General features: G+C 35.8%; 4 protein-coding genes across 5 annotated transcripts; all 4 read left to right on the forward strand.

Annotated features, from left to right (window-relative positions):
* Positions 1-620: 620 nt before the first annotated feature.
* LOC140984675 (U-box domain-containing protein 15-like) lies at positions 621-3,362 on the forward strand. The gene is made up of 4 exons (XM_073452221.1): positions 621-1,140; positions 1,239-1,355; positions 1,523-1,951; positions 2,040-3,362. The coding sequence occupies exons 1-4, from the start codon at positions 838-840 to the stop codon at positions 3,138-3,140; spliced, it is 1,950 nt and encodes a 649-aa protein (XP_073308322.1). The 5' UTR covers positions 621-837; the 3' UTR covers positions 3,141-3,362.
* Positions 3,363-3,764: 402 nt separating this feature from the next.
* Positions 3,765-10,120, forward strand: LOC140984589 (ubiquitin domain-containing protein DSK2b-like). 2 transcript variants are annotated; one of them, XM_073452125.1, is made up of 9 exons: positions 3,765-3,859; positions 4,015-4,280; positions 5,567-6,295; positions 6,955-7,151; positions 7,233-7,346; positions 8,842-8,897; positions 9,567-9,595; positions 9,667-9,762; positions 9,848-10,120. In XM_073452125.1, the coding sequence occupies exons 2-9, from the start codon at positions 4,055-4,057 to the stop codon at positions 9,994-9,996; spliced, it is 1,596 nt and encodes a 531-aa protein (XP_073308226.1). In that variant the 5' UTR covers positions 3,765-3,859; positions 4,015-4,054; the 3' UTR covers positions 9,997-10,120. The 2 variants fall into 2 exon arrangements, with proteins under 2 accessions (XP_073308226.1, XP_073308225.1); XM_073452124.1 differs by lacking the exon at positions 3,765-3,859 and having other exon boundaries at positions 3,884-4,280.
* A 1,056-nt stretch (positions 10,121-11,176) lies between these two features.
* LOC140985045 (alpha-1,3-mannosyl-glycoprotein 2-beta-N-acetylglucosaminyltransferase-like) lies at positions 11,177-17,589 on the forward strand. The gene is made up of 18 exons (XM_073452782.1): positions 11,177-11,337; positions 11,642-11,692; positions 12,907-12,994; positions 13,471-13,533; positions 13,868-13,902; positions 13,988-14,064; positions 14,167-14,212; positions 14,317-14,379; positions 14,542-14,608; positions 14,705-14,773; positions 14,868-14,937; positions 15,044-15,105; positions 16,075-16,164; positions 16,293-16,387; positions 16,734-16,796; positions 16,878-16,916; positions 17,019-17,189; positions 17,288-17,589. The coding sequence occupies exons 1-18, from the start codon at positions 11,236-11,238 to the stop codon at positions 17,396-17,398; spliced, it is 1,362 nt and encodes a 453-aa protein (XP_073308883.1). The 5' UTR covers positions 11,177-11,235; the 3' UTR covers positions 17,399-17,589.
* Positions 17,590-18,424: 835 nt separating this feature from the next.
* Positions 18,425-23,511, forward strand: LOC140984775 (calcium-dependent protein kinase 26-like). The gene is made up of 9 exons (XM_073452389.1): positions 18,425-18,567; positions 19,118-19,979; positions 20,065-20,208; positions 20,281-20,433; positions 20,866-20,981; positions 21,187-21,354; positions 21,819-22,043; positions 22,618-22,764; positions 23,239-23,511. Exons 2-8 carry the CDS (start codon positions 19,232-19,234, stop codon positions 22,735-22,737), a joined length of 1,674 nt encoding a protein of 557 aa, XP_073308490.1. The 5' UTR covers positions 18,425-18,567; positions 19,118-19,231; the 3' UTR covers positions 22,738-22,764; positions 23,239-23,511.
* The last annotated feature ends 208 nt before the right edge of the window (positions 23,512-23,719 follow it).

The raw sequence follows: 23,719 nt of genomic DNA on the forward strand, positions 1-23,719 counted from the left end.
TGTTAGTGCATAGAAGAAAGAACCAAGAAATACCACAACCAATAACTAAATTCCTTCAAGTAAAAGGTTTTTTAAAAAAAAACAAATAACATCCCACGTTTACACATAATGCAACATGTTTCAGTACATGTCTGGAGGTCTATTTTGTAAGAAACTTTTCTGTATACATCTGTTCTTGTAAATAATCCTGATAAGTACAAAAATCTTCCTTCACACTTGTTAAAATTGATGAAGATGCCTTGATAGATACATTTATTGTGCTTGTGCTTCTCTTGCTGTGGTCATTTGGCATTAGCAGCTAAGATATGGGTCCTTTTCTCCATTTTCCTCACTTTACGGTCCAAATCATTGACGCCATTAATATTGGCACAACTTTAAGTCCAGTGGTTAAAAATGCAGAAAGAAAAAGGGGTCCACCCATAGATTTGTTGTCCAAGAAAATCTCAAGAAACGAGGATAAAGAAAGCAAAAGCTAGGGCCAAGAAACGAGAAAATGAATTAATAGTCAGCCCTGGTCCTGCCCTGCATGCATGTGAAGACGCGTCGAGTATGTCCATACCGAAACCGCGTGGCCCAGCCGCTTTCAATTCACCACCTCATGTACATTAACCCCACCAAAAATGGAAGTACACTATGCCCTGAATTCTTATCCTTAAATTCCACAAACACCGAGCGAAAACATAGGAAAAAACCTACTGTGGAAAGTGAGCAGATTAAAGCATCATCGTGGCTTTTTAGAATGTAGAACTTGAGTGAAAATTTGAGGTGGCATTTCCTTAGCTTGGCTACAGCCATTACAAATATCGAAGTTTGTTTGCAGTGATCTGCCGGACTTCGATGGAATTCGAAGGGAGTGGGATTGAAGATAAGAAGAGCGGAGTATTGGGTTGCTCGATGGGGGAGGGGAATCTGGTGAAGCAAATGGTACAGATGGTTGAGAATGTTGGATCGTATGGGGGGTTCAGAAAAACACAGAGGAAGGAGTGTTTAAACTTGGTGAGGAGGCTGAGGCTTCTGATCCCTCTTTTGGAAGAGCTCGAATCTGATGAGGCATTATGTTATTTGAATAGTTTGAATCAATCATTGTTGGCTGCTAAGAAATTGCTCAAGACTTGTATCTCTGGAAGCAAGATTTTTCTTGTTAGAATCCTCGACTCTACTCCTGATCATAATCTTTGGATTACTATGCATGCCCTTGTGATAATAAATTTTATTTTCTTGATTTGATCCAATATTAGGCCATGGAGAGTGAGGCAGTCTCGAGCAGATTTCAAGCTGTTTACGATAAGATAAACCATGCACTGAATGATATGCCTTATGAGAAGCTTGGGATCTCCGAAGAAGTCAGAGAACAAGTAATTTAATTCTACATTTCCTTTTCTTCTTTGTTTTATATACGGCGTGGTCTGTGATTTAGTACTGTTGGGCCGAATGAAGTTTTTCTTAGCTTGTTATCTTGAAGTATTTGCAGAAATCTGAGGATCATATGTGTAATCATTATTTGATTTGTTGAGTTTGTCAGGTTGAGCTGATGCATATGCAACTGAAACGAGCCAAAAGAAGGGCAGAAACTCAAGATATTGAACTTGCAATGGACTTGATGATTGTATTTTCAGGGAACGACGACCGGAATGTAGATGGCGCAGTAATAGAGAGGCTAGCCAAGAAGTTGGAGTTGCATACCGTAGAAGATCTCAAGGCAGAAACCACGGCTGTGAGAAAACTTGTTAAGGCCAAAGGGTCACTTAATTCAGAGAACATCCAACAGGTTGTGGATTTGCTTCAAAAATTTAAGCAAACAATTGAAATTGATGAAAATAATTGTGTTCTTGATGGACCTCTGTCGATGAGACGCTTAGAGAAGTGCAAATCTTTGATGATCCCTCATGAATTCCTCTGCCCAATCAGTCTCGAGATTATGGCAGATCCAGTGATCATTGCAACTGGCCAGGTGATTCCTACGCTATTCATCACCATGAAATGTGGAGTGTTAGTTTATATGCTTATGTATTTAATAATTTGCTTCATTATTTTCTCAGACTTATGAGCGGGAAAGCATACGGAAGTGGTTGAGTTCAGGTCACAGGACATGCCCAAAAACGGGCCAAAAGTTGAATTACTTGACACTGGCTCCAAATTTGGCCCTCCGCAATCTTATCCTCCAATGGTGCGAAAAGAACAGCTACGACCTCCCCAAGAAGGAGGTATGCGATGAACCCGACATTGCGTCTTCACCACTTGCCGAGGAAATCTCTTCATTAGTCCAAAAACTGTATTTGCCGCCCACTAACGTGCAGAGGGACGCTATTTTCAGGATTCGCATCCTATCCAAGGAGAGTCCCGACAGTAGAATTTTGTTCGCAAACTGTGGAGGCATCCCCCCCTTGATCTCTCTCCTATCATCGTTATCATACGCAGATGATTCCGAGACCCAACAACAAATTGTTACTGCTCTATTGAACTTGTCGCTTGATGAGTCAAACAAGAGACTCATAGCTAGAGGAGGAGCCATTCCTGCTATAGTTAGAGTTCTGGTGTGTGGAACACAAGAGGCTAAAGAAAATTCCGCCGCAGCATTGTTCAGTTTATCTGTTCTTGATGAGAACAAAGTTATTGTGGGATGCTCTAATGGGATTCCACCTCTTGTGGATCTCTTGAGAAGTGGGACTAACAGAGGGAAAAAGGATGCAGCCACCGCACTTTTTAGCCTGGTACTCGACCAATCTAACCGAACAAGAGCCATAGAGGCGGGTATAATACCACCATTGCTTCATATACTTGAAGATAAGAGATTGGACATGGTTGACGAATCACTCTCCATTTTGTTGCTCATCGCATCTCATCAGGAAGGACTGAACGAGATTGGTAAACTACCGTTTATCCGAACTCTGGTCGAATTAGTCAGATATGGGACGCCTAAGAACAAAGAATGTGCTGCAGCTGTTATACTAGAGCTGGGTTCGAATAGTTCGTCGTGTTTACTAGCAGCATTGCAGTATGGGGTGTACGAGCATTTGATAGAGATGACTAGATGTGGCACGAACCGAGCTCGAAGAAAAGCGCATTCTCTGTTGCACCTGATAAGCAAGAATGAGCACATACCCTTTGTTCCAATACCAAAATCAAAACTTATTGTATGATTTTTTCAAATTCCTTTGGGGCACAATCCATGGATCCCTCCTGAATTCACCCAGTTCAATTCACAGTCTGGGCTTGTTTTATGAATCTATGATACCATGTATTGATATGGTGGTGGGAAATGATTGATTACTCTCGCTTTTGTACCATGTTAATATCAGTGTAAGCATTGTCTAATATTTTTGTATATCATGATTTTGGATGGAAAAATTTATTAAGCCTAATATCAAGTTCTATGATCGAGTTCGTGATACAGTTTCACGTGTCGATTTTGTTATACAGATATTTTATTTGGGTGACCAATGCAAAAATATTATTTTTTATTGTAAATAAAGCATGATTGACCGTCTCACGGATAAAAATCCGTGAGATTATGTCACAAGAGACTTAATTATATTATAAATATAATAAAATTTTCGTTTTAGTTGAAATATCAATACTGAAATCAAAATAATAAATTTGAAAATTCAAGAAAGTGGATGATACTCAATCGAGATAAAGATGATTTATAAACCAAAATTCTCCTTAAATAAAATACAAACCAAAATTAAAATATAATAACAGATTTAAACTATGCACTTGTCTGACATATCGGTGTTATGAAATGACGTTTTTATCCTCCACAGGCAAGAGCTTCCAGGAATATTCCGACCAAAAGGTCAACCAAACTAACCTTCTTCTCTCTCTACTCACTCTGATCAAAAAAAAAATCACCTCTTCGGTACGCGTCTCCCACCTCTCTCTCTCTCTGTGTATATATATGTGTATAGATTATATGATTGTGATGAATTTATTTGATCTCCAATCACAATCTGATTTGCTAAACTGGAAGTTGTTGCAATCAATTTAACATTTGCGATCCTTCTCATTTGTTAGGGTTTTCAATTAGGGATCGAGCTTGTCGAGAAAAAATCCAATGGGTACAGAGGGAGAGACAGGCGCCGGCGTTGTGGGAGGGCAGGAGGTGAATATCAGCATCCGATGCTCCAACGGCTCTAAATTTTCGGTGCGAACGTCTCTCCAATCCACGGTGGCGGAGTTCAAAGGTCTATTGGCACAGAATTGCGATATCCCTGCTGAACAACAACGGTTGATTTACAAAGGTCGGATCTTAAAGGACGACCAAACCCTCATAAGCTTTGGTATGCTATTCTAAACTGCACCTTTTTTTATTAGTTATAAATCTCCCTGTTTTTAGCTATAAACGAATTTTGATGTTGTGTTATCATGTAGTTATCTCGCGTTTCGCGAAGTATTGAAATTATTGGTTTTTGAAAATTTGCGTTTGTTAAATGTTTAGATTGAGATTTGGTGTTTCGAGGATTTAGGTTGGGGTTTACATGGATAAATTATGCTTTGTACGTGGTCCCTATGTTGATACGCCTGCATGCTTTGTGTTTGATGACTAGATTGTTGACATTATTTTTTTGTGATTGTTTGCATTTTCAGCTAAATAAATAGATGCATCAATATGATTTGGAATTCAAATTAGTCGTTCCTGTAATCCCCGAAGTGTTGGTTGGAATTAGTTATGAACTTGCCTAAATACAAACTTGGCGTCAAGTGACTGAAAGACAATAGACGAATGAGGGTAATATTTAGCAAAATGACCTTTGTTTGACCATGAATTTGAAATCTAAACTTCTCGATTTTTAACCTTTGTTAGGTCTTTGTACAAATAAGATTAAGATATGCTTGATGAATTCATAATGCATGCTAAGAGAGGTGTTCCATTTCTGGAATCACATTGTGGTGGTCAAATTAGGGCTTTTTTAGTTGATAATTGGTATAGCATTGCCTGAAAATGAGAATTGATTTTGTGTCACCTTTCCCATGATGGTTGAACCATTTGATTTTCTATTTCGTGTATTGTTCGTTGAAGCCTTTCGAGAAGCACATAAATATTCACTTGTAATAGCTACCAATAGACATCCTCGTTAAAAAATTATAAGAGCGTTGTTGGCTGAAAGAAAAAGGAGATGTCCCTTGTGTTGAAATTTGAAAGCAGTGTGCTTGTTTGGTGCCCGTCCTCACTTTTCCCCTTTTCAACGACAAAATACAAAAGCTAAAAACATTTTTCTTCCTTGAATATTTCCAGCTAAAATCTTTAAGCCACATATCTTTTGCTTGTCAAATATTGATTTCAAACACCATATTGCTCAATCCTTTTTCTTCACTGTTTGTCATGCAAAATCAATTGTATTTAACTCGTTGACTTGTGTAATGTATTTCTGAATCCCAAGGAAATTATATCTTTTCCAATCACCTCTTTTATCTCTTGTTGCCCAAAAAAATCTGAGTGGAACAAGATGTGTTCAACCAAGCACTGTCAAAGTATTTCCCCCTCATATTTCCATTTTTTTAATATTGATGCTGCTAATGTTTGTCCTTATATGTATCATAAAGGATTCATTATTTTCTTAAATAGGTTTGCAAGCAGATCACACTGTCCATATGGTCCGTGGTTCTGCACCTGCTGCATCACCGCCCTCTGCTGCTCCTCCAAGTGCTGCCCCCAATAATGGGGGCACTGGGCTTACTGACGGCGGTGCTTCATTGTTCCCTGGGCTTGGTTTAGGGACAATTGGTGGCACAGGGGCATCTGGATTGTTTGGAACTGGGCTTCCTGAGTTTGAACAGTTGCAGGAACAGCTAACTCAGAACCCTAACATGATGAGGGAGATAATGAACACCCCTGCGATCCAAAGCCTAATGAACAACCCTGATGTCATGCGCAACTTAATTATGAGTAACCCTCAAATGCGTGAGATCATGGACCGGAATCCTGAACTTTCTCATATTCTTAATGATCCCAGTATCCTTAGGCAAACACTTGAAGCTGCACGGAATCCAGAATTGATGCGTGAGATGATGCGGAACACTGACAGGGCCATGAGTAATATTGAATCTTCTCCCGAGGGATTTAATATGCTCAGGCGCATGTATGAAAATGTCCAAGAACCCCTTTTAAACGCAACAACAATGGGTGGTGGCACTGGAACTGATGTGGCATCAAATCCATTTGCAGCTCTATTGAGGAATCAAGGTACTGCTCAAAATCCAGAGGGGTCTGATTCTTCAGCCACTGGTCCTGACATGATCACAGGAACCACAATTCCAAACAGCAACCCACTTCCCAACCCATGGGGTAATTCTGGTGAGATACGAATTGATTAAATCTTAAAAGCTTATGCTTGCAATTTTTTTATTTTGCTTTGTAAAATTCTTGGCTTTAATATCTTTGGTGGAATAGCTATATATAGGGAATAGCAACATTTGTTTCCAATTTTTCACTCTTACTGTTTTATTTAACTGCTGTGCTCTTTAGCTATTTCTCAAGTTTTAGTTTACTTTTCATGTCCATTTTCTTGATTTTCCAGTTACTGATCTGGAAATTTTGAAGTGAAAATGATTCTCCATGTATTTCCTTTCCCTATGATGTGATTGTCTGTTTTCTGCTCTTTGGTTCCCCTTCTATGTCTTGCCAACCCTAGTTATCCTACAATTTTCGGATCTAGTTGAAGCAGCGTTCATCCTGCACCTCATGCCGTATCCTCAGCTGGTGGTTTATGTATTTATTTAGGTTTGGTAATGTTTTGTCTGTGTATTATATTTTCCATGCTTTACATGCTCAACCAGATGAAGAAAGAAAACTTATAGAGCCTTCCTACTTGGTTGTGTAGGAACTGTTCAATAAACACAGTATATTCTTATTTTGGTCGATAGATTTTTTCCCTTCTCTAGTTCACGTAATACTGTTGTTTCTTTCTCTCTTTTAGGAAGCTTTCTAACTGAGCTTTTAATGGGATATTTTAGGCGGTTCCCAATCAAATAATGCTAATCCAACTGGTGATGCAAGACTAACCCCTACTGCTGGGGTAAGGGGGCTTGGCATACCTGGATTGGAGCAAATGGGCATGCCAGATCCCTCTTTATTCAATCAATTATTGCAGAATCCGTCCGTGACGCAGATGATGCAAAATTTGCTTTCTAATCCCCGGTACATGGATCAAGTACAACCATTTATACTTTAATAAATTGATTTAGTAACTTTACTTGGCGCTACTTTTCCGTGAGATACAACTTGATTGCAGATCCTAGGCTTAAATCCTCAACTTCGCAGCATGCTTGATATGAACCCTCAGTTGAGAGAAATGATGCAAAACCCTGAGCTTGTTCGTGAGTTGACCTCTCCTGAAATGATGCAGGTGTGCCTCTATAAGCACTTTTACTCTTTCTCAGCAAACAGATATTTTTTATTTTTAATTTAATTGAGATATAACCGAAGTTATTAAGGGCAGAACACGTGCCAAGGGATCTTGGAGCCCGAGACTCGAGGCGTATGCCGACCAAAGATTTTGTACCCAAACGTTTGGTTAATTTGTTAGTTATTAAACTGGCAGTTTATTCAGTTAATAAAATGAATGTAAGTTAGGAAGTCGTTTATGCATGCAAACAACTCAGGTGTAATACTGATTGTTGAAGATAAAGGTCTTCTTCCTCTCATTATTTTATACTATTATGTTTGTTAATAAAATATGTGGCGCATAAGCATTCTAGGATAAAAAAAGTACACGTGCATCAAACAGTTCTGAATCAACTTCAAACATAAGGCATAAACAACAAACTTTAGCCTTAATCTAATATTTAGTTATAAACTATGAGGTATAACCCAAATTAGGAATTTAAGCAACCAAATTAAGATTTTTAGATGTAGTGATAAATATTCGATTCAAAATAAGAACTTCAACCAATAAAACACAAATTATTTTCAAACAATTAGAGTAGTAAGAATTTTTTCTAAATATTTACAAATAAATAGGAAAAGAAATTAAAGAAAATAGCTAATACCACTCAAAGAAACCTAAAAATGCTATATAAAATTGCCGGAGTTGTCGCAGGATAGGTTCTGATTGGAGGTTTGTAATGATTGTGGGCTACCATGCGTTGCAGTTAATTATCCAAAACGAATATAACAAAAAATTTAAATAAATTAGGCAAGTGGTCTTTGAGCCTGAACTAAGGGGCATCTGACATGATGAGGCGAGTGCTTCTTCAATTTTAATGTGTCAGAGGTGTTTTCAGGCCCACTGGCTTGGGCCTGATGAGTCTCACACTCTAGGCGCCCCTTTAGCAACACTAGGGATAACACTTTTTTATGGTTTGGGCTGTTGTAGTTCAACATCACGGCACACTGAAAATCGAGCTAGGTTTATACTGTGTAATAAGGCCATATAAAAATTGAAGAATTACGTGGTTGGACAATATTTTTAGTCAATCAGTGTTTCATTATTTACAGTAGCGGTGTATTTGTATAAAATTTACAGAAAATGTTAAAAACTTTTGGATGGAGATTCCTCGCCCACTCTCTATCTACAGTTTAGTGTATAAATATAGTATCTACCATATTTTCAGTTATTTATTAATACTATAGTCTATATTTGTCACATTGTTAAAACTAACTTTAGCATTGTTGCATACTTTAATGTTGATAATTTCTTTGAAAAGCATCAATTCATCTCTATAAGATGCTAGGTCAATCAGAAAACTCATACTTGACCAGTTGGTTCTTCATGTCAAATGATCTGTTGTAAATGGTGCAGTTTTACAGCTGGTGGAGAATAAATATATAGTGTGTATGAGTTTCAATGTAGGTTATTAGACTGTTTGCTCTCCTTTTTTCAGTGTTTTTTTTTGTCTCAGCAAATGATGGCTTTGCAGCAACAACTCTCTCAACTTAGTCGGCAGCAATCCACCCCGTGAGTGTGAAACTCCTGTTTTCAATTATTTGTTTCTGTTTTATGTTATTTCAATTTCAGATATTGATGACTTGGATCTAGTTGTCTGCATAAAACGTTTATCAATGCAGCTATCCTTGCATATGTGTAATTATTTAATGTTTTCTGCTGTTTATGACTATTGCCTTCGTTTAGTCGAATAGTAAATTTTTTCCTCTTTACTCCTGCTCAGTCATGCAGTACTTACAGATAATGCAGTACTTTGTTGTTGGTTACTTATTTCCATTAAGCCTTGCAATTAGTAGTAGATTGTGTGTTTTCATTTGGTGTTGGAAATTAATTTCGAGTATCTGTGTTTGAGTTCTTTTAAATTATGTCAGAAAGTTAATTCTTCATTGGATCGCCATTAAATTTGATACAAATGCAGTTAAACCAATCTGAGATGATCTTCCCTTGTATATTATGCTTTGGCAGTTTTAGCGCATATTAGACTCACATCTAAATGTTAACAAGAGATCATCTATCAAGTCCCATCAGCATTAAATACAGAATTCTTGTTACTTCTGCTTTTGCCCTATCTAGTAGTATTTACTTTTTTGGGATGCTTCTGTTGCGGAGGTGTAAACCAAGTACTGTTTTTCAATATCAACTTAGAAATTAGTTGTAACATTACCTCTGTCTATATTTCAGGGAAGGAGCTCAAACCAATCAGGGTACAGGTATGAACCAAATTTAGAATATTGTGTAGATATTCTTACGCAAATGCTTAGTTGGTGTCTGCAAAATGCAGGAAACCAAAACAATATGGGTCTTGATGCTCTGATGAACATGTTTGGTGGATTCGGAGCTGGTGGTTTGAATGTTCCAAGCACAAACAATCCTAATGGTTAAACTCTCTTTCTGACTTTGGTTCGTTATTATTTGAGGAGTTTCGATCAAAATCACAAGTTTTTCTTGGTTTGTTACTGTAGTCCCCCCTGAGGAGCTCTATGCGACGCAACTATCACAACTTCAAGATATGGGTTTCTACGACAGGGAGGAAAACATCAGAGCTCTCCGCGCTACATCAGGAAATGTTCACGCTGCTGTGGAACGACTTTTGGGGAACGCAGCTCGATAGTGTGTTCACTTTGTTTGCTTACATGGTTTGTTTGAGACCTGGGGATTATTATGCGTATAGCACTTGTTATGCACCATCTTCTTTTTCCACAGCTATTATTTCACACCAGGCCACTTCCGGAACATTTTATCAAATTCAAAATTAAAAAAATCTTTTTTTTCCACATTTTAATCTTATTATGTCTAATAGTGGATGATTATCTCATCGTGATAAGATTATCAATGTTTAAATTGCGTTTTACAATTGTAATAAAAAAAACTGGTGTCTTTAAATTTAGCCAGCTAAATGCTATACTTAATTTCACAAAGATTTTACTATTTGTATGCTTTTAATTTGCACATATTAATATAAATTGACAGTAAGTGACATACTAATTATTTCTAATAGAAATTGTTAGATACAACATTTTTGAAAATATTCAATGACTGAGTTTGATGTCGTCTTGTTGAGTTTATAAGTTTCTTTTTTTCCCCCTTTTCTGTTGGTTACGTTCGTAATTGATCAACAGAGTTTTCCTAAAAAACTTATAAAAATACTAAAATTTTATGTTTATATTTAAAAGATTAAAACATCTTAATAAATTTAACAGAACTTTGGAAAAATAATTATTTTGATTATTTTGCAGTATCATATATTTTTTCAACCATGATTATATTTTTTTTTAAATGTCATATATATGTTTATCAATTTATTTTATTTGGATATATATATGAGGGAAAACTATTATTATTTTTTTTTATGTTTGGTTCTTTGTATTATGAAATTTCAGTTTGTAGTCAGTCACATATTATAATATTGATAATTTTATTCTTTTTTATCGAAAAATGATTGAAATTGTAAAAAAAAAAATTTGATAATATAAAATACTAAAATCGTAAAAAAAAATACAACGTTATAAAAACAATTTTCCCTGTGAATTGATGTTCTATACATTTGGTAAAAAGTTGAGACGGTCTTGCGAGTCGTATTTGTAAGACGGATCATTTATTTGGGTCATCTATGAAAAAATATTACTTTTTATGCTAAGAGTATTACTTTTTATTGTGAATATCAATAGTATTGATCGTCTCACAGATAAAGATCCATGAGAGCAACAAACCTACCCATACATTTTTATATCAACTTGTGGGCATGTGATTCTAAAAATGATGTAATAAATAAGAGTGAAGTAGATAACTGAAGAAGATAATAATGTACTCAAATTTATTTATGAATACTTAAATGTGATCTAAAAGGAAAATGAATACGGCGGAGGGGAAGACGAAAGTAAACATGGGGAACCGGTGCTGCGATTACCGGTACCTCCTCCTGCTCGCGGCCGTCCCGTTCATCTACATCCAGGTCGAACATAGGTTTACTTTTATTTTGATTTCTCATCAGAAATAGCATGATTGTTTATTCCCATGCTTATCTGATCTGTATCTGTCATTAAGAATTATACTTGCTCATTTGCTACCTCCAACTGATGTATGAAGTTATATGTTACTTCGGACACTTGTATAGTCGTGTTGATATTTTTCTGTCCAAACAAGGATGATTATACCTTCATCATGTTTGCTGGTTGCTTGATTTCTATAGCAAAGGCTGGTGTTGCGAATTTAAGTAATTTTTCTAACATGATTGACTCGGTTTTCTTCCCCCGCAGATGCGTCTTTTCACCGCTCAATCAGAGTATGCTGATCGTCTTGCTGATTCTGTACGTTTTGCTCTGTGTTGATTCAACACCAATGCTCAATTTTAGTATAAGACAAGCTTATGAGTGGGGGCGAATTGAGAAACTGTGTTTTGGGGTGCGAGAGAAACAACTAAATGCATTTGGGGCTGAAAGATATTCACATTTCTAGCAAAATTACAAATATAATTTCCATAGGTTCATTTGATGGCATCAGTGGTCCATCGTCTTCACACCTGTTTTTGGGTTTTAAGATTCTGATGTAGATGCTCAATATTGAATGCCTAGTTCTCTCAGACTGTATCACGTTCTTTGCTTACCTTCTATTCTTGATTGGGGAGCTACTGTCGCTATATGGAAAAAATTTATTTGGATTGAAGATTTGGCTGATCTTTGAAAGATGTATTTTATTGTAATTTTCTTTTACAAACTCCCCCATGTGTAGTCATTAAAAAATTTGTTCTCAGGATGGGTTAGAATTAGAATGAATTACTTGTCATTAAGAAAAATTTATTTTTGAGATCCGAATAAAGAAAACTTGTTCTTTTACAGCAATAACTTTAGGTATATTGTCATAATAAAAGCTTGGGTGGCCTTGTTGATTTGATGTTCAGAGAGGGAAAGATACAGTGTTGGTTCAAAATTATAGGACTTGTAATGTAAAATTCATTTATGGATGATTTAATTTGAAGTGATTAGAAAGTTGTAGACTTTTTAGATGACTTTCATATCTCCAGCAATAATTAGGTACTAGCTTTTGAACTATGCCTATTTCTTTCATAATGTCTATACCTTAGATTTGACATGCTTTATTAATTAAAGAAATAATATAGGATAATTTAATCAATATAAGAACTATTTGGCAGCTCTTCTGATAAAACTTCCTGGTAGTAACAAATTATTTTGGTCCAAACAGTATAACTATAGGGAGGGTTTTCTTTATAATGAATAAAAAAATAATCAAAGTATGTTTAGAAATAATAATACATAAAAGTATATTGTTTTGCTCAGGCATTCTTTTATATTTTCTTTTTAAACCAAACAATGAAACATGTTTTACTCCGTCTCCCTGAATGGAATTCTTGATTACTATAGCCTTAGTATTTGACTCATGTGTCAGTGAGTTACCCGCTTTAAAAATGCTTTACACTTTCTGTAGTATGCCATCATACAAAAGGTCTCACTCTCATGTATATCATAGGATATACTACACCTAACATGCACAGTATTAATGACAGATTGAATCAGAAAATCAGTGTACGAGACAGACACGGCTGTTCATTGATCAGATCAGTCAGCAACAAGGACAAATTCTTGCTCTTGAAGGTGCTTGATCCTTTATGCTTCTTTCCCTGATGACTGGATTTAAAAAAATGTGTTGCAATATCCTGCTGCGAAATCCATAGATTTTAATGGCCTTCCTGTCATTAACTGGAAATTTAAGAAAGGATCTTCTCGGTCCTGGAACATCATAAAGATCCATTAGTAAGGTTTTCCGGTTTGGGATCAATACAATACATACTGCCTATGTGTAACGATGTAGGACATATTTGGCTCGTGATATGAAATAAATTGTTTATGTAATAGGGAAGAGATCAATCACTGAGCAGTTTTCATGTATAATCTTTTATGCTTATGCTTTGTTAAGGATGATGAAGCAGCTCGTCTGTTTCACCGCTATTTTTCGCATGTTTTTCTCTATTCTCATTTCTGGATAAGGAAGTTCATTTTTTAATAATTGGATGATGTGGTGTTATGATGAGAAAAAATTAGTGATTATCTTTGACATGCTACTATTTCAGAGGAAAGGAAGCATCAAGATAAGGAATGTGGACAGTTGAGAGCACTTGTTCAAGATCTTGAAAGTATGTTTACACAGTTCCTTTATTTTTCTTTGTCACCTAGTTATTTGCTTTCTTGCTGTTCATGTAAAGAGCTATTATGAGTCCTTTGTATTGGTTTTTTTCCATTTTGTACTTCTGCTTGGTTCTAAGGCAAATTAAATAGGATAATAATACAAACTGTGACTTTGGTACTTCAACTTGATTGGCTCGATAATTATGTTATTGCTATCTTTCACCTTTTATTTTTATTTTTATTTTTATTTTATATTGCATGTTGGGCCTCTAGTTCCTTTTGTTGCCCATGATCAATGCCTGTGTTTGTGTTTAGTGTGATCGTTTCTCTATCTAAATTCAGGGAAGGGTATCAAGAAAATGGTTGGTGATTTACAGGTTTGTAGAAAATATTTGTTTCTTTGTGTTGCTATTTGCTATTTTCTTGAACTCTTATATATCGAACTAGTTACTTGTTTGTCAGGTTCCAGCAGCAGCTGTTGTGGTTATGGCTTGTAACCGTGCGGATTACCTTGAAAGAACTATTAAATCTATTCTAAAGTATGGTGTGTCTCCATGCATCTTTTTGGTGCTTTGCAACGCTTCTAGCTGTCAGCTGACATTTTCTTTAAATCCTTTTTTTTTAATCTTTCTCCTTACTAGGTATCAAATTCCTGTGGCATCGAGATATCCCCTCTTCATATCACAGGTAGCTAAAAATGAAACATCTGTTTGACATGAATTTGGAATTTTTTCATTGAGAACAAGGGGCACTTTGCAGATGCAAATTATACTTGCATTCTTTTTTGGCAGGATGGATCAGATTCTCTTGTTAAGAAGAAGGCGTTGAGTTATGATCAGCTAACTTACATGCAGGCACTTGTTTTCTTTCTATCTATCTTTTACATTCTAAACTTATTTCTTACTCAGTTCGTGTACCTACTTATTCATTGGACTGGATTACTTTTAAGATCTTAAAATTTTATTCCTGGTTCTTGTTCAACTACAACAGTTTTAATATACTTTCATGTGCCCCAGCATTTGGATTATGAACCAGTGCATACTGAAAGGCCTGGGGAGTTGATTGCTTACTACAAGATTGCACGTTAAGTTACTTGTTACTTTGTATCTTGTTATTAGCTGTCCTTTCTGTTTGAGGAGAGATTCTCTTGCTGACACAGTCTTATTGTTTGCCGTTCAGGCCATTATAAATGGGCACTGGATAAGTTGTTCTATGAACACAAGTTTGACAAAGTAATCATTCTTGAAGGTTCCTGTGTTCTTTATTCTTTTTAACTTCCTTTTCTTTAGTTTTTCTTTTTGTCTATGGTTCTTTCTTTCACTGAACACGCCGTCATCTGCAGATGATATGGAAATTGCTCCCGATTTCTTTGATTATTTTGAGGCTGGAGCTGCTCTCCTTGACCGTGACAAGTGAGTTGTTCTCTACAAGATATGATGAATTATAGATCCATTGACAATTTGACATCCTATATCGATTTCTGATTGTTAGTATTTGATTGTAATGCACCAACGATAGATCTATCATGGTGATTTCGTCATGGAACGATAATGGACAAAAGCAGTTCGTACATGATCCTTGTAAGTTCCTCCGTTTTCCTATTGATCTGATAAACTTTTACAAAAATGTTCCTAGGTTAATATTAGTATGTTCCTTTCACTAATAGAAATTGTTCTACATAACGTTATTGTTACTGTGTTTCTGGGCTTTGATTATGTTTGTCATTCTTATTCCTTGAGAAAACTTGGTTGGGTAGGTCAGTTCTTCTTATCACTTCCCACACCACGGGTCGTATTGAGTATTATTCATAATGAATGATAATTCATTTGTGTGTAACATGACTAGTACGTTTGTTGTTTCCCCTTTAACTCCCTTAGTCCCTGTTTGTTTTTCTGGTCATGTAATCAAAATAAGCTCTTCGATTTTGATTGCTTTTAGTCATTTAGTGAATCTATTGGATTACAATCATTATTGTATGAAATATGTGCAAATGATGTGCCATATATTCGTTCAAGCTATTTTTTATTTTCAAAAACTATTGTATTGATTATAAGCCTGTGATTTTTCAGTGTCAATGTTAAATTGTGGATGACTGGTTAAAGGATCATTAAATTTTTGTGAAGAGGCTCTCTGAGTTCCTGTATGCTATACCATTTAGCTTTGAACATATCACCAGATTTGTTCCATCACAGATTCATTAATATATCTTTGTTCATGGTTCTATCTTTGAACTTCTTGAATCCATGAGGTTCCCCTCTATCCTCATTTTGCTACTCACCAATCATGCTATAAATTTATTTCTCATATATTTTGTGCTGAGATGGGATCTACTATCACTTTTTCTTTCGTCTGCTAGATTGACATTCTTCTTTATTGAACTGTGTGAAATGAGATTTTCATTATGTGTGTAGTTCAAATTTGGGAATTTTTACAATCTGCGGATTATTAAAGCAGATGCAAGCTTCCACTATTTTTGGTCTACATTATTAAACAGCTTATTTGGTCAAACGTGGGTGAGTTTTCTGTATCTGTTTTCCTATCTCTTGCAGATACTCTTTATCGCTCAGATTTTTTCCCTGGTCTTGGATGGATGCTCTCGATATCCATGTGGGATGAATTGTCTCCTAAATGGCCAAAGGCATATCCTTCAGCCATCTTAATAGTTGTGATATTTGACTTAAGAATCTTTAATTGTTTTATCTGTGCTCGTTCTTTCTCTGTGGTATCTTTCACGTCAGTCTTATGCATTTTCTTGACCAAACAATCACTTACTGGGATGACTGGTTGCGCCTGAAAGAGAATCATAGAGGGCGTCAATTCATTCGCCCAGAAGTGTGCAGAACATATAACTTCGGGGAGCATGTAAGAATTTTACATCCAAGTTCTTTTTCTTCAAGAGGAGAGTGTTTACTATGATATGTTCAATCCTGGTAGATAGTTTGACTAAAATTGTAAATGATGACTGATTTTTTTCCGGAGATTTCCATCAGGGAAAACAATTATTATCTTTTTTGGGTTGTTAAAGAAGGGTCGGCCAAACATATGTTTAATGTTTGACATGAAATTTTTCTGTGATTTTTGGTTTTATCTCAAGTTCACTTATTAAATTCTTGTCTGTTACGTGTTTGGAAGCTATGCGTAAGTAGTGCTTGTCACATTTTTTTAGTCGAACTTGTTTTTACCAGTCTTCCTATTTTTTTCTTCATAGGGTTCCAGTATGGGGCAGTTTTTCAAACAATATCTTGAACCAATCAGACTGAATGATGTCCAGGTATTTAACTTGTATGGTCCATGTTACCCTGCTCGCCTTGTGCTAGTTGTCGTTTGAAAACGTGTTTTACTGGTCTGGAAGGTTGATTGGAAGTCAATGGACCTGAGCTTCTTGGAAGAGGTAAAGTCTTGCATTTACAAGTGAAGTATATGCCATGCAACAATGATATGACTAGGAGGAACGTAGTCTATCGAGATACTGAGATTAGATCTACTTTTATAGGACAAGTATGTGAAATACTTCGCTGAACTGCTTAAAAAAGCGACTCCAATGCATGGAGCTGATGCTGCTCTTAAGGCACATAACATTGAAGGTGATGTACGAGTCTTTTACCGAGACCAATCAGATTTTGAGTACATTGCTAGACAGTTCGGGATCTTTGAAGAATGGAAGGTAAGTTCTCTTCCAATGTAGAACTGTAGCTGACTTATTTATCTCCTTGCTAATTTTAAACGATCAGTTTACCTTAACGGGGTTATATATATAATTAGGATGGTGTCCCAAGAACGGCATATAAAGGAGTAGTAGTTTTCCGTTATCATCCCCCGAGGCGCGTATTCCTAGTCGGCCCGGATTCTCTCCAACAGTTCGGAATCAGATAAGACTTGAAGGCAAAATGGTGTCTGTAAGATTATTAGGAGCTTTGACGGACTGAATTCCTCAATGCCGGTGGCAACTTGTATTCACTAGTATCGTATTTGTTTTGAGTTCTTGCTAAAACACAAATCCACAAATTTTCCCTATTTTTCACGATTACATTTTACAATAGAATTGTGGTCCGATGTGTAACTTTGAGCCTAGTGGTAGTTCAGTAGACTTTTGTTGACGGACTATTTGGACACGGATGACTTTGACCCTTTAATAATAATAATAAAAATCAGTAATAATAATCTATTGATGTCGAATGTAAAATGACCAAATAATTTTGACTGTTTAGAATAATTCTTTGTCGCTTTCATTTAAAATTTAATGACACAGTAAGCTTCTTTTATTAATAGTTAATTGATATTTAATGAGACGCTGTTTCAACGGGTTTTTTTTATTAGATTATAACATTTTTGAAATGTTTTTATCAAAATATTGTGTTTTCTCACGATTTATCAAAATATTGTGAAAATAAAATAAATTTTTTTAAAAAAAAAATGAGAACAACCATCCGTCATACTTTTGTTATATGTTTTTTTTTTCCTCCAATGAGAATCAAGACAGAAAATCGAAAGCAATTGAATAATAATAAAATAGAAACTCCTTTTGTCATATGTCTTTTTCCTCCAATGAGAATCAAGATAGAAAATCGAAAGCAATTGAATAATAACAAATAGAAACCCTAGTTGAAACAAGGGTTTTTTTATTAGACTATAATAATTTTGAAATATTTTTGTCAAAATATTGTCTTTTCTCATAATTTAAATTATTGTGAAAATAAACTCGATTCATTTACATCCGTAATCATCTTTTGATCTCGTTAAAGTTCGATTAAATCAAACTCCATACTTTATAATAATTAAACTCGATTTGTTTACATTAATGAAAAATTTAATCAGATCTTATAAGTTATAAACATTTAGATAGTGTGATATATAATAATTATAATTATAATTATAATTATAATAGTAATATATAATTTATATAAAGAAAAGAAAAGGCTGTATTCTTTCTGTATGTTTTGTACAGAAGCAAAAGCAATTCATGTATTGTCCACCACTTCCTACGGACATTTATAGATTCAGAAGGACTATTTGACTCCGACTCCTCCGGCTACTTTTCCCTGGTACAGATTCGCTTTCATCTGATGATGATTAAGGTTCCATTATGTATTTTCTTGCTTATCTTCGTCTTTGTTCCCCTTTAATTAACTTTAATTATATGAATAAAGGCACTCCCTTTTGTCGAATCTTTTTCAACTGTTTGTTTCATGCGTACAAATGTGTAGGTATTTTATGCACTTTTTCCCCACTCATTTTACGTAATTGGTTTGCTTGATCTGTAGCTGAAAGTCAGATTGTTCGTTTCTTGAATTGTGTTTGATTTTGCTGCTGACATATTGCTTGCTCTTTCGTCATAGATCCGATCTGATCCATGATGGGTTTTTTTGTAACCCCTTTTTTGGAATTCTTTTTTTCATTTTTAGTTTGCCTTTCTTTCTCCTTTTAATTTTCTTCAACTTTTGGTTGTCGAGCACGGGGTAGAGGGCTCTAGAGCTGGTGTTGGTGCCATTATTAGTTTTATCCCTCTGTTTCAACGTTTTTTAAGTTCTGTTCATTAATTAGGCTGACAGGTCGGTTCTGATGCTGCAAACCTTTCGTTTCTTTGTCTGGCAGTGTTAAATTTTCAGAATTTGGGCAGTTTGATTTAATGTGAAAGATAATCAGATGCGGGAAGGGCTGCTAAGGCACTATTTGAGGTGACATAAGGGAAGGGAATTCTGTTGTTTCATGGGCAATACATGCCGTGGGTCTTTCAGAAACACACCATTACAGGGCTACAACCAGCCCGAAGATCAGTCAAACTCTGAACAGAACACCGCTTCCAACTCTTCTGATAGTTACTCTCCCACCGTGAACTCGCAGCACATTGTTGATACACAACAAAACCACAAAAAGGACCCCAATTTGCCAGCCCTCACCAGTCCCAGGAAAGAGAGTGTCATGAACCGTGGTGCTAATAATCAAGCTTACTTTGTGTTAGGTCACAAGACTGCCAATATCCGAGATCTCTACACACTTGGGCGTAAATTAGGACAAGGCCAGTTTGGCACTACCTTTTTGTGCACTGAGTTGTCGACAGGCATTGAATATGCTTGTAAATCTATATCAAAAAGGAAGCTTATTTCCAGAGAAGATGTTGAAGATGTGAGAAGGGAGATTCAGATCATGCACCATCTGGCTGGTCACAAGAACATAGTCACCATCATAGGGGCATACGAAGACCCCCTTTATGTTCACATTGTGATGGAGCTTTGTGCTGGTGGTGAATTGTTCGACCGCATAATACAAAGGGGGCACTACAGCGAAAGAAAGGCGGCTGAACTGACTAAGATCGTTGTAGGAGTCGTGGAGGCTTGCCATTCACTTGGGGTTATGCATAGAGATCTTAAACCGGAGAACTTTTTGTTGGTCAATAAAGATGATGATTTCTCTCTTAAAGCAATTGATTTTGGTCTATCTGTTTTCTTCAAGCCAGGTATACTCTAGAATACTTATTTGATAGTTTTATGACTTTATCCTTGTGTTGTTTGCCTATATGTATATGTGGTGTAATGCTTCAGGTCAGATTTTCACCGATGTGGTTGGGAGCCCATACTATGTTGCACCGGAGGTTCTTTTGAAGAATTATGGTCCAGAAGCAGATGTATGGACAGCAGGGGTGATACTATACATATTACTGAGCGGGGTGCCACCATTTTGGGCTGGTAAGTTGTCATTATTCAAATAACAAATCCATATTCATGTGCAATGTATTGATGGTTATCTCGATTGTTCAGAAAATCAACAGGGGATATTTGATGCGGTTTTAAAGGGACACATAGATTTCAATTCTGACCCTTGGCCATTGATATCTGAAAGTGCTAAGGATCTTATCCGAAAGATGTTATGCATGAGACCTTCAGATCGGTTGACTGCCCATGAAGTATTGTGTATGTTTTCTTCCCTTAGATGGTCGGAGCTACTGTTATTTGTTTAAAGCGGAGTTCCTCATCTGTCTTTCGTTTCTTCTTAATGTTTTTTCTTTGTGTGATGTTATCTAGAGCATGTGTACATTGTCATTGATCAATTGGGAGACCTTTTACTGATCTTATTCTAGAGCAGTTTGAATTTCTGTAAACTGAGATTTACATTGTTGAAATATATAATCACTCAAGTAATTGCTGTATTTTTCAAGATCATTTCTACTTTTAGTGTCATAAAAAATAATGACAACTTTGTGATTATTTGGATCTTTTCTATCAATTGATGTTTCCTGCTATAGTGAAACAGTGATGTTAGAAACTTCCTTTCATGCCATTGACTATGGTTTTTGTGGGATCGTGATCTTATAATCCTTGTCTTATCACATATCAAATATGTAGGCCACCCTTGGATATGTGAAAATGGTGTTGCACCTGACAAATCCCTGGATCCAGCCGTACTTTCCCGCCTCAAACAGTTTTCTGCTATGAATAAATTGAAGAAAATGGCTTTGCGGGTATGCTATTTACCTGATATGAAATCTATAATATTGATCTTTCAATTACTTTGTCAACTGAAAATTTGGTCATGTGAAGACGTCTTAAGCATATGTTTATCTTCTTTTTCAATCTGTGGAACCATATCAATGTAAATATTACTCACATGTCTACTGAAACATGATGATCGAAGCATTTATTTATGAAATGAAAACAAATTTTCAGGTGATAGCTGAAAGCTTGTCAGAAGAGGAGATTGCTGGCTTGACAGAGATGTTTAGAGCCATGGACACTGATAATAGTGGTGCAATCACATTTGATGAGCTCAAAGCTGGTTTAAGAAAATATGGATCAACATTAAAAGATACAGAAATTCGTGATCTTATGGATGCAGTATGGTTACTTCTTCTCAACAATATATGTTCTTTGCTTAATTTCCTTTTTCATGCAGTCATGGCATTTGCAGTTTTTCCAGATTTATACCTCAGTATGTCATTTTTGTTCATGTATTATTTGGTTGAGATCATGATTAAAACGGTCAAAGATAAAAGATTCAGCAGGATATGCCTAGAATTTTTTTAAAGGAATTTTTTTAAAGAAGGATGTGCCTGGATTTTCTTCGATCTTGTTGCTAAGACTTCATGCTAACTGAATCCAATAGTTCAGGTCCTCCAAAAGCTAGAAATCTTAGTGGTGGTTACATTCCATACCAAAAATGAAATTCATTATACGTTGGATATTTATGTTGTCTTATTCGTAGTTTCATCTTCCTCCTTGATAAATTGATGCATGCCAACCATCAGTCTGGTATTGGATTTGTGGCCATGATTGTTTCTGAATTATTTTCACGGTTGCAGGCTGATGTAGACAATAGTGGAACGATTGACTATGGTGAATTTATAGCAGCAACAATTCATTTGAATAAACTAGAGCGTGAGGAACATCTTTTGGCAGCATTCCAATATTTTGACAAGGATGGGAGTGGTTATATTACAGTTGATGAACTTCAACAAGCTTGTGTTGAGCATGGTATGACAGATGTTTTCCTTGAAGATATTATCAAAGAAGTCGATCAAGACAACGTAAGCCCCCTTATCATCGTGGCCTGTCTTGGTTCCTTTGTTGAGAATGTGGAACACTGCAAGTCAGAAATGTTTGCCTGTACAGTATGTACAACTTATCTGTATATGTATTCAGCCCTTATCTCTTACTCTGGCTTCAAGGTTTTTCAAAAGGAATTCAATTGAACTGTAATATCAATTACCATTTCATTGATGCAGTCTAGTTTGTGTACCTACGAAGACTCGGAAGATTTTACTTCATGAAATGGTGTCCAAACATATTGATTTTATTTTTAGAAGAAACGTGATATTTTTATTGAGTTTACGATTATTCTTTTATACCATTATTCTTTTAAACAAGTTATTATGGTTTACTATATGCTATTTATCATATTTTAACAGTTAGTAGGTACTATGTTGATGTAGACTAGTTGTAAGCAGTACTCCCATGATTTGGAAATGAGCTAGAGATGCTTAAGGGCTGGAGCCGTTGTGCCTCTTATATTGTATTTGTTCTGTTCAGGAGGTTTTGACCTTCCTATTACTTTATTCGATGGGTTATATATAGTTAACTTTTGAATACATGTTTGTACAGGATGGAAGGATTGATTATGGGGAGTTTGTTGCTATGATGACTAAAGGAAATGGCGTTGGGAGGCGAACTATGCGGAACAGCTTAAATATTAGCATGAGAGATGCCCCGGGAGCTCTTTAACTTCATAATTCAATGCCTCTTTTACAGGTAGTTTCCTGTTTTTCTGCCATGTTACTTTCTTACTTTATGAGGACATCATATGTAATTAATGAATATTGCAAGAAAACGTACATAGCAATTAGCAACTGAAGTAATATGGAAATTCTTTTCACTAATGTGATCAATTTACAATGAAACTTGTATTGTTTTTAATATATGCATGTCCGTTGATTTTTATGAAAAAGTAATTATAGAATGTAACGCACGTGGCTTGTTTTATATGTTGAAGAGATTACTATGCCACTAGTTAAAATGTCAGCTTGAAAACTTAATTTTCCATTAACCCTTTTGTTTATTTTCTTCACTTTCATTTCTGGAGATTCATATAATTATAGTCATATCCGAGCTGCTATAGCTACATTGTGTATACGCCTATCATCCTCATGTTATGATAAATCTAATGTTGTATTATACTTAGTTTCCAATCTATCTAATGGATATATATTATACCGTACCAAACAGGTGGTCGAGGAGGTACCAACAATCAGCAGTATCTCTGTGGAATTCCGTGTTGTGCAGTTTATTTGTTTGTATCATATTGAGTTACAAATTACTGAAGTTGTTTTGCTGTTAAAGAGCAGGGAATACTCCACCTATGTATTGATGTAAAGATTCTTAATTTGTGTTGGTGATTTGTTGCATTATTGGGTAGATGCTGGGTAAGTATCCCATGTATGTACAAAATTTTCCAGACTTCTTGTTGCGATGGAGATAGACTGAGAACTTTAGAAACAACTCCATGAATTGGTACTGTATGAAATGTCAGGGAAAGAACATGTGCAAGAAGGGAAATCCACAGTCCACGCCAATGTAGTTGTTTTGTACTAACTTTTACCCCCTTTTAATGAATCAATTCATTAAAAAAAAAAGGTAGGGGTAGTGCTTTGCTTGGATCAATTGAATGACTTCCGAGCTTTGATTTTACCCCTCCAATTAAATAAGT

The sequence above is a fragment of the Primulina huaijiensis genome, chromosome 9 (assembly GCF_012295235.1).
Source record: "Primulina huaijiensis isolate GDHJ02 chromosome 9, ASM1229523v2, whole genome shotgun sequence".
In the NCBI taxonomy this organism is placed as follows: domain Eukaryota; kingdom Viridiplantae; phylum Streptophyta; class Magnoliopsida; order Lamiales; family Gesneriaceae; genus Primulina; species Primulina huaijiensis.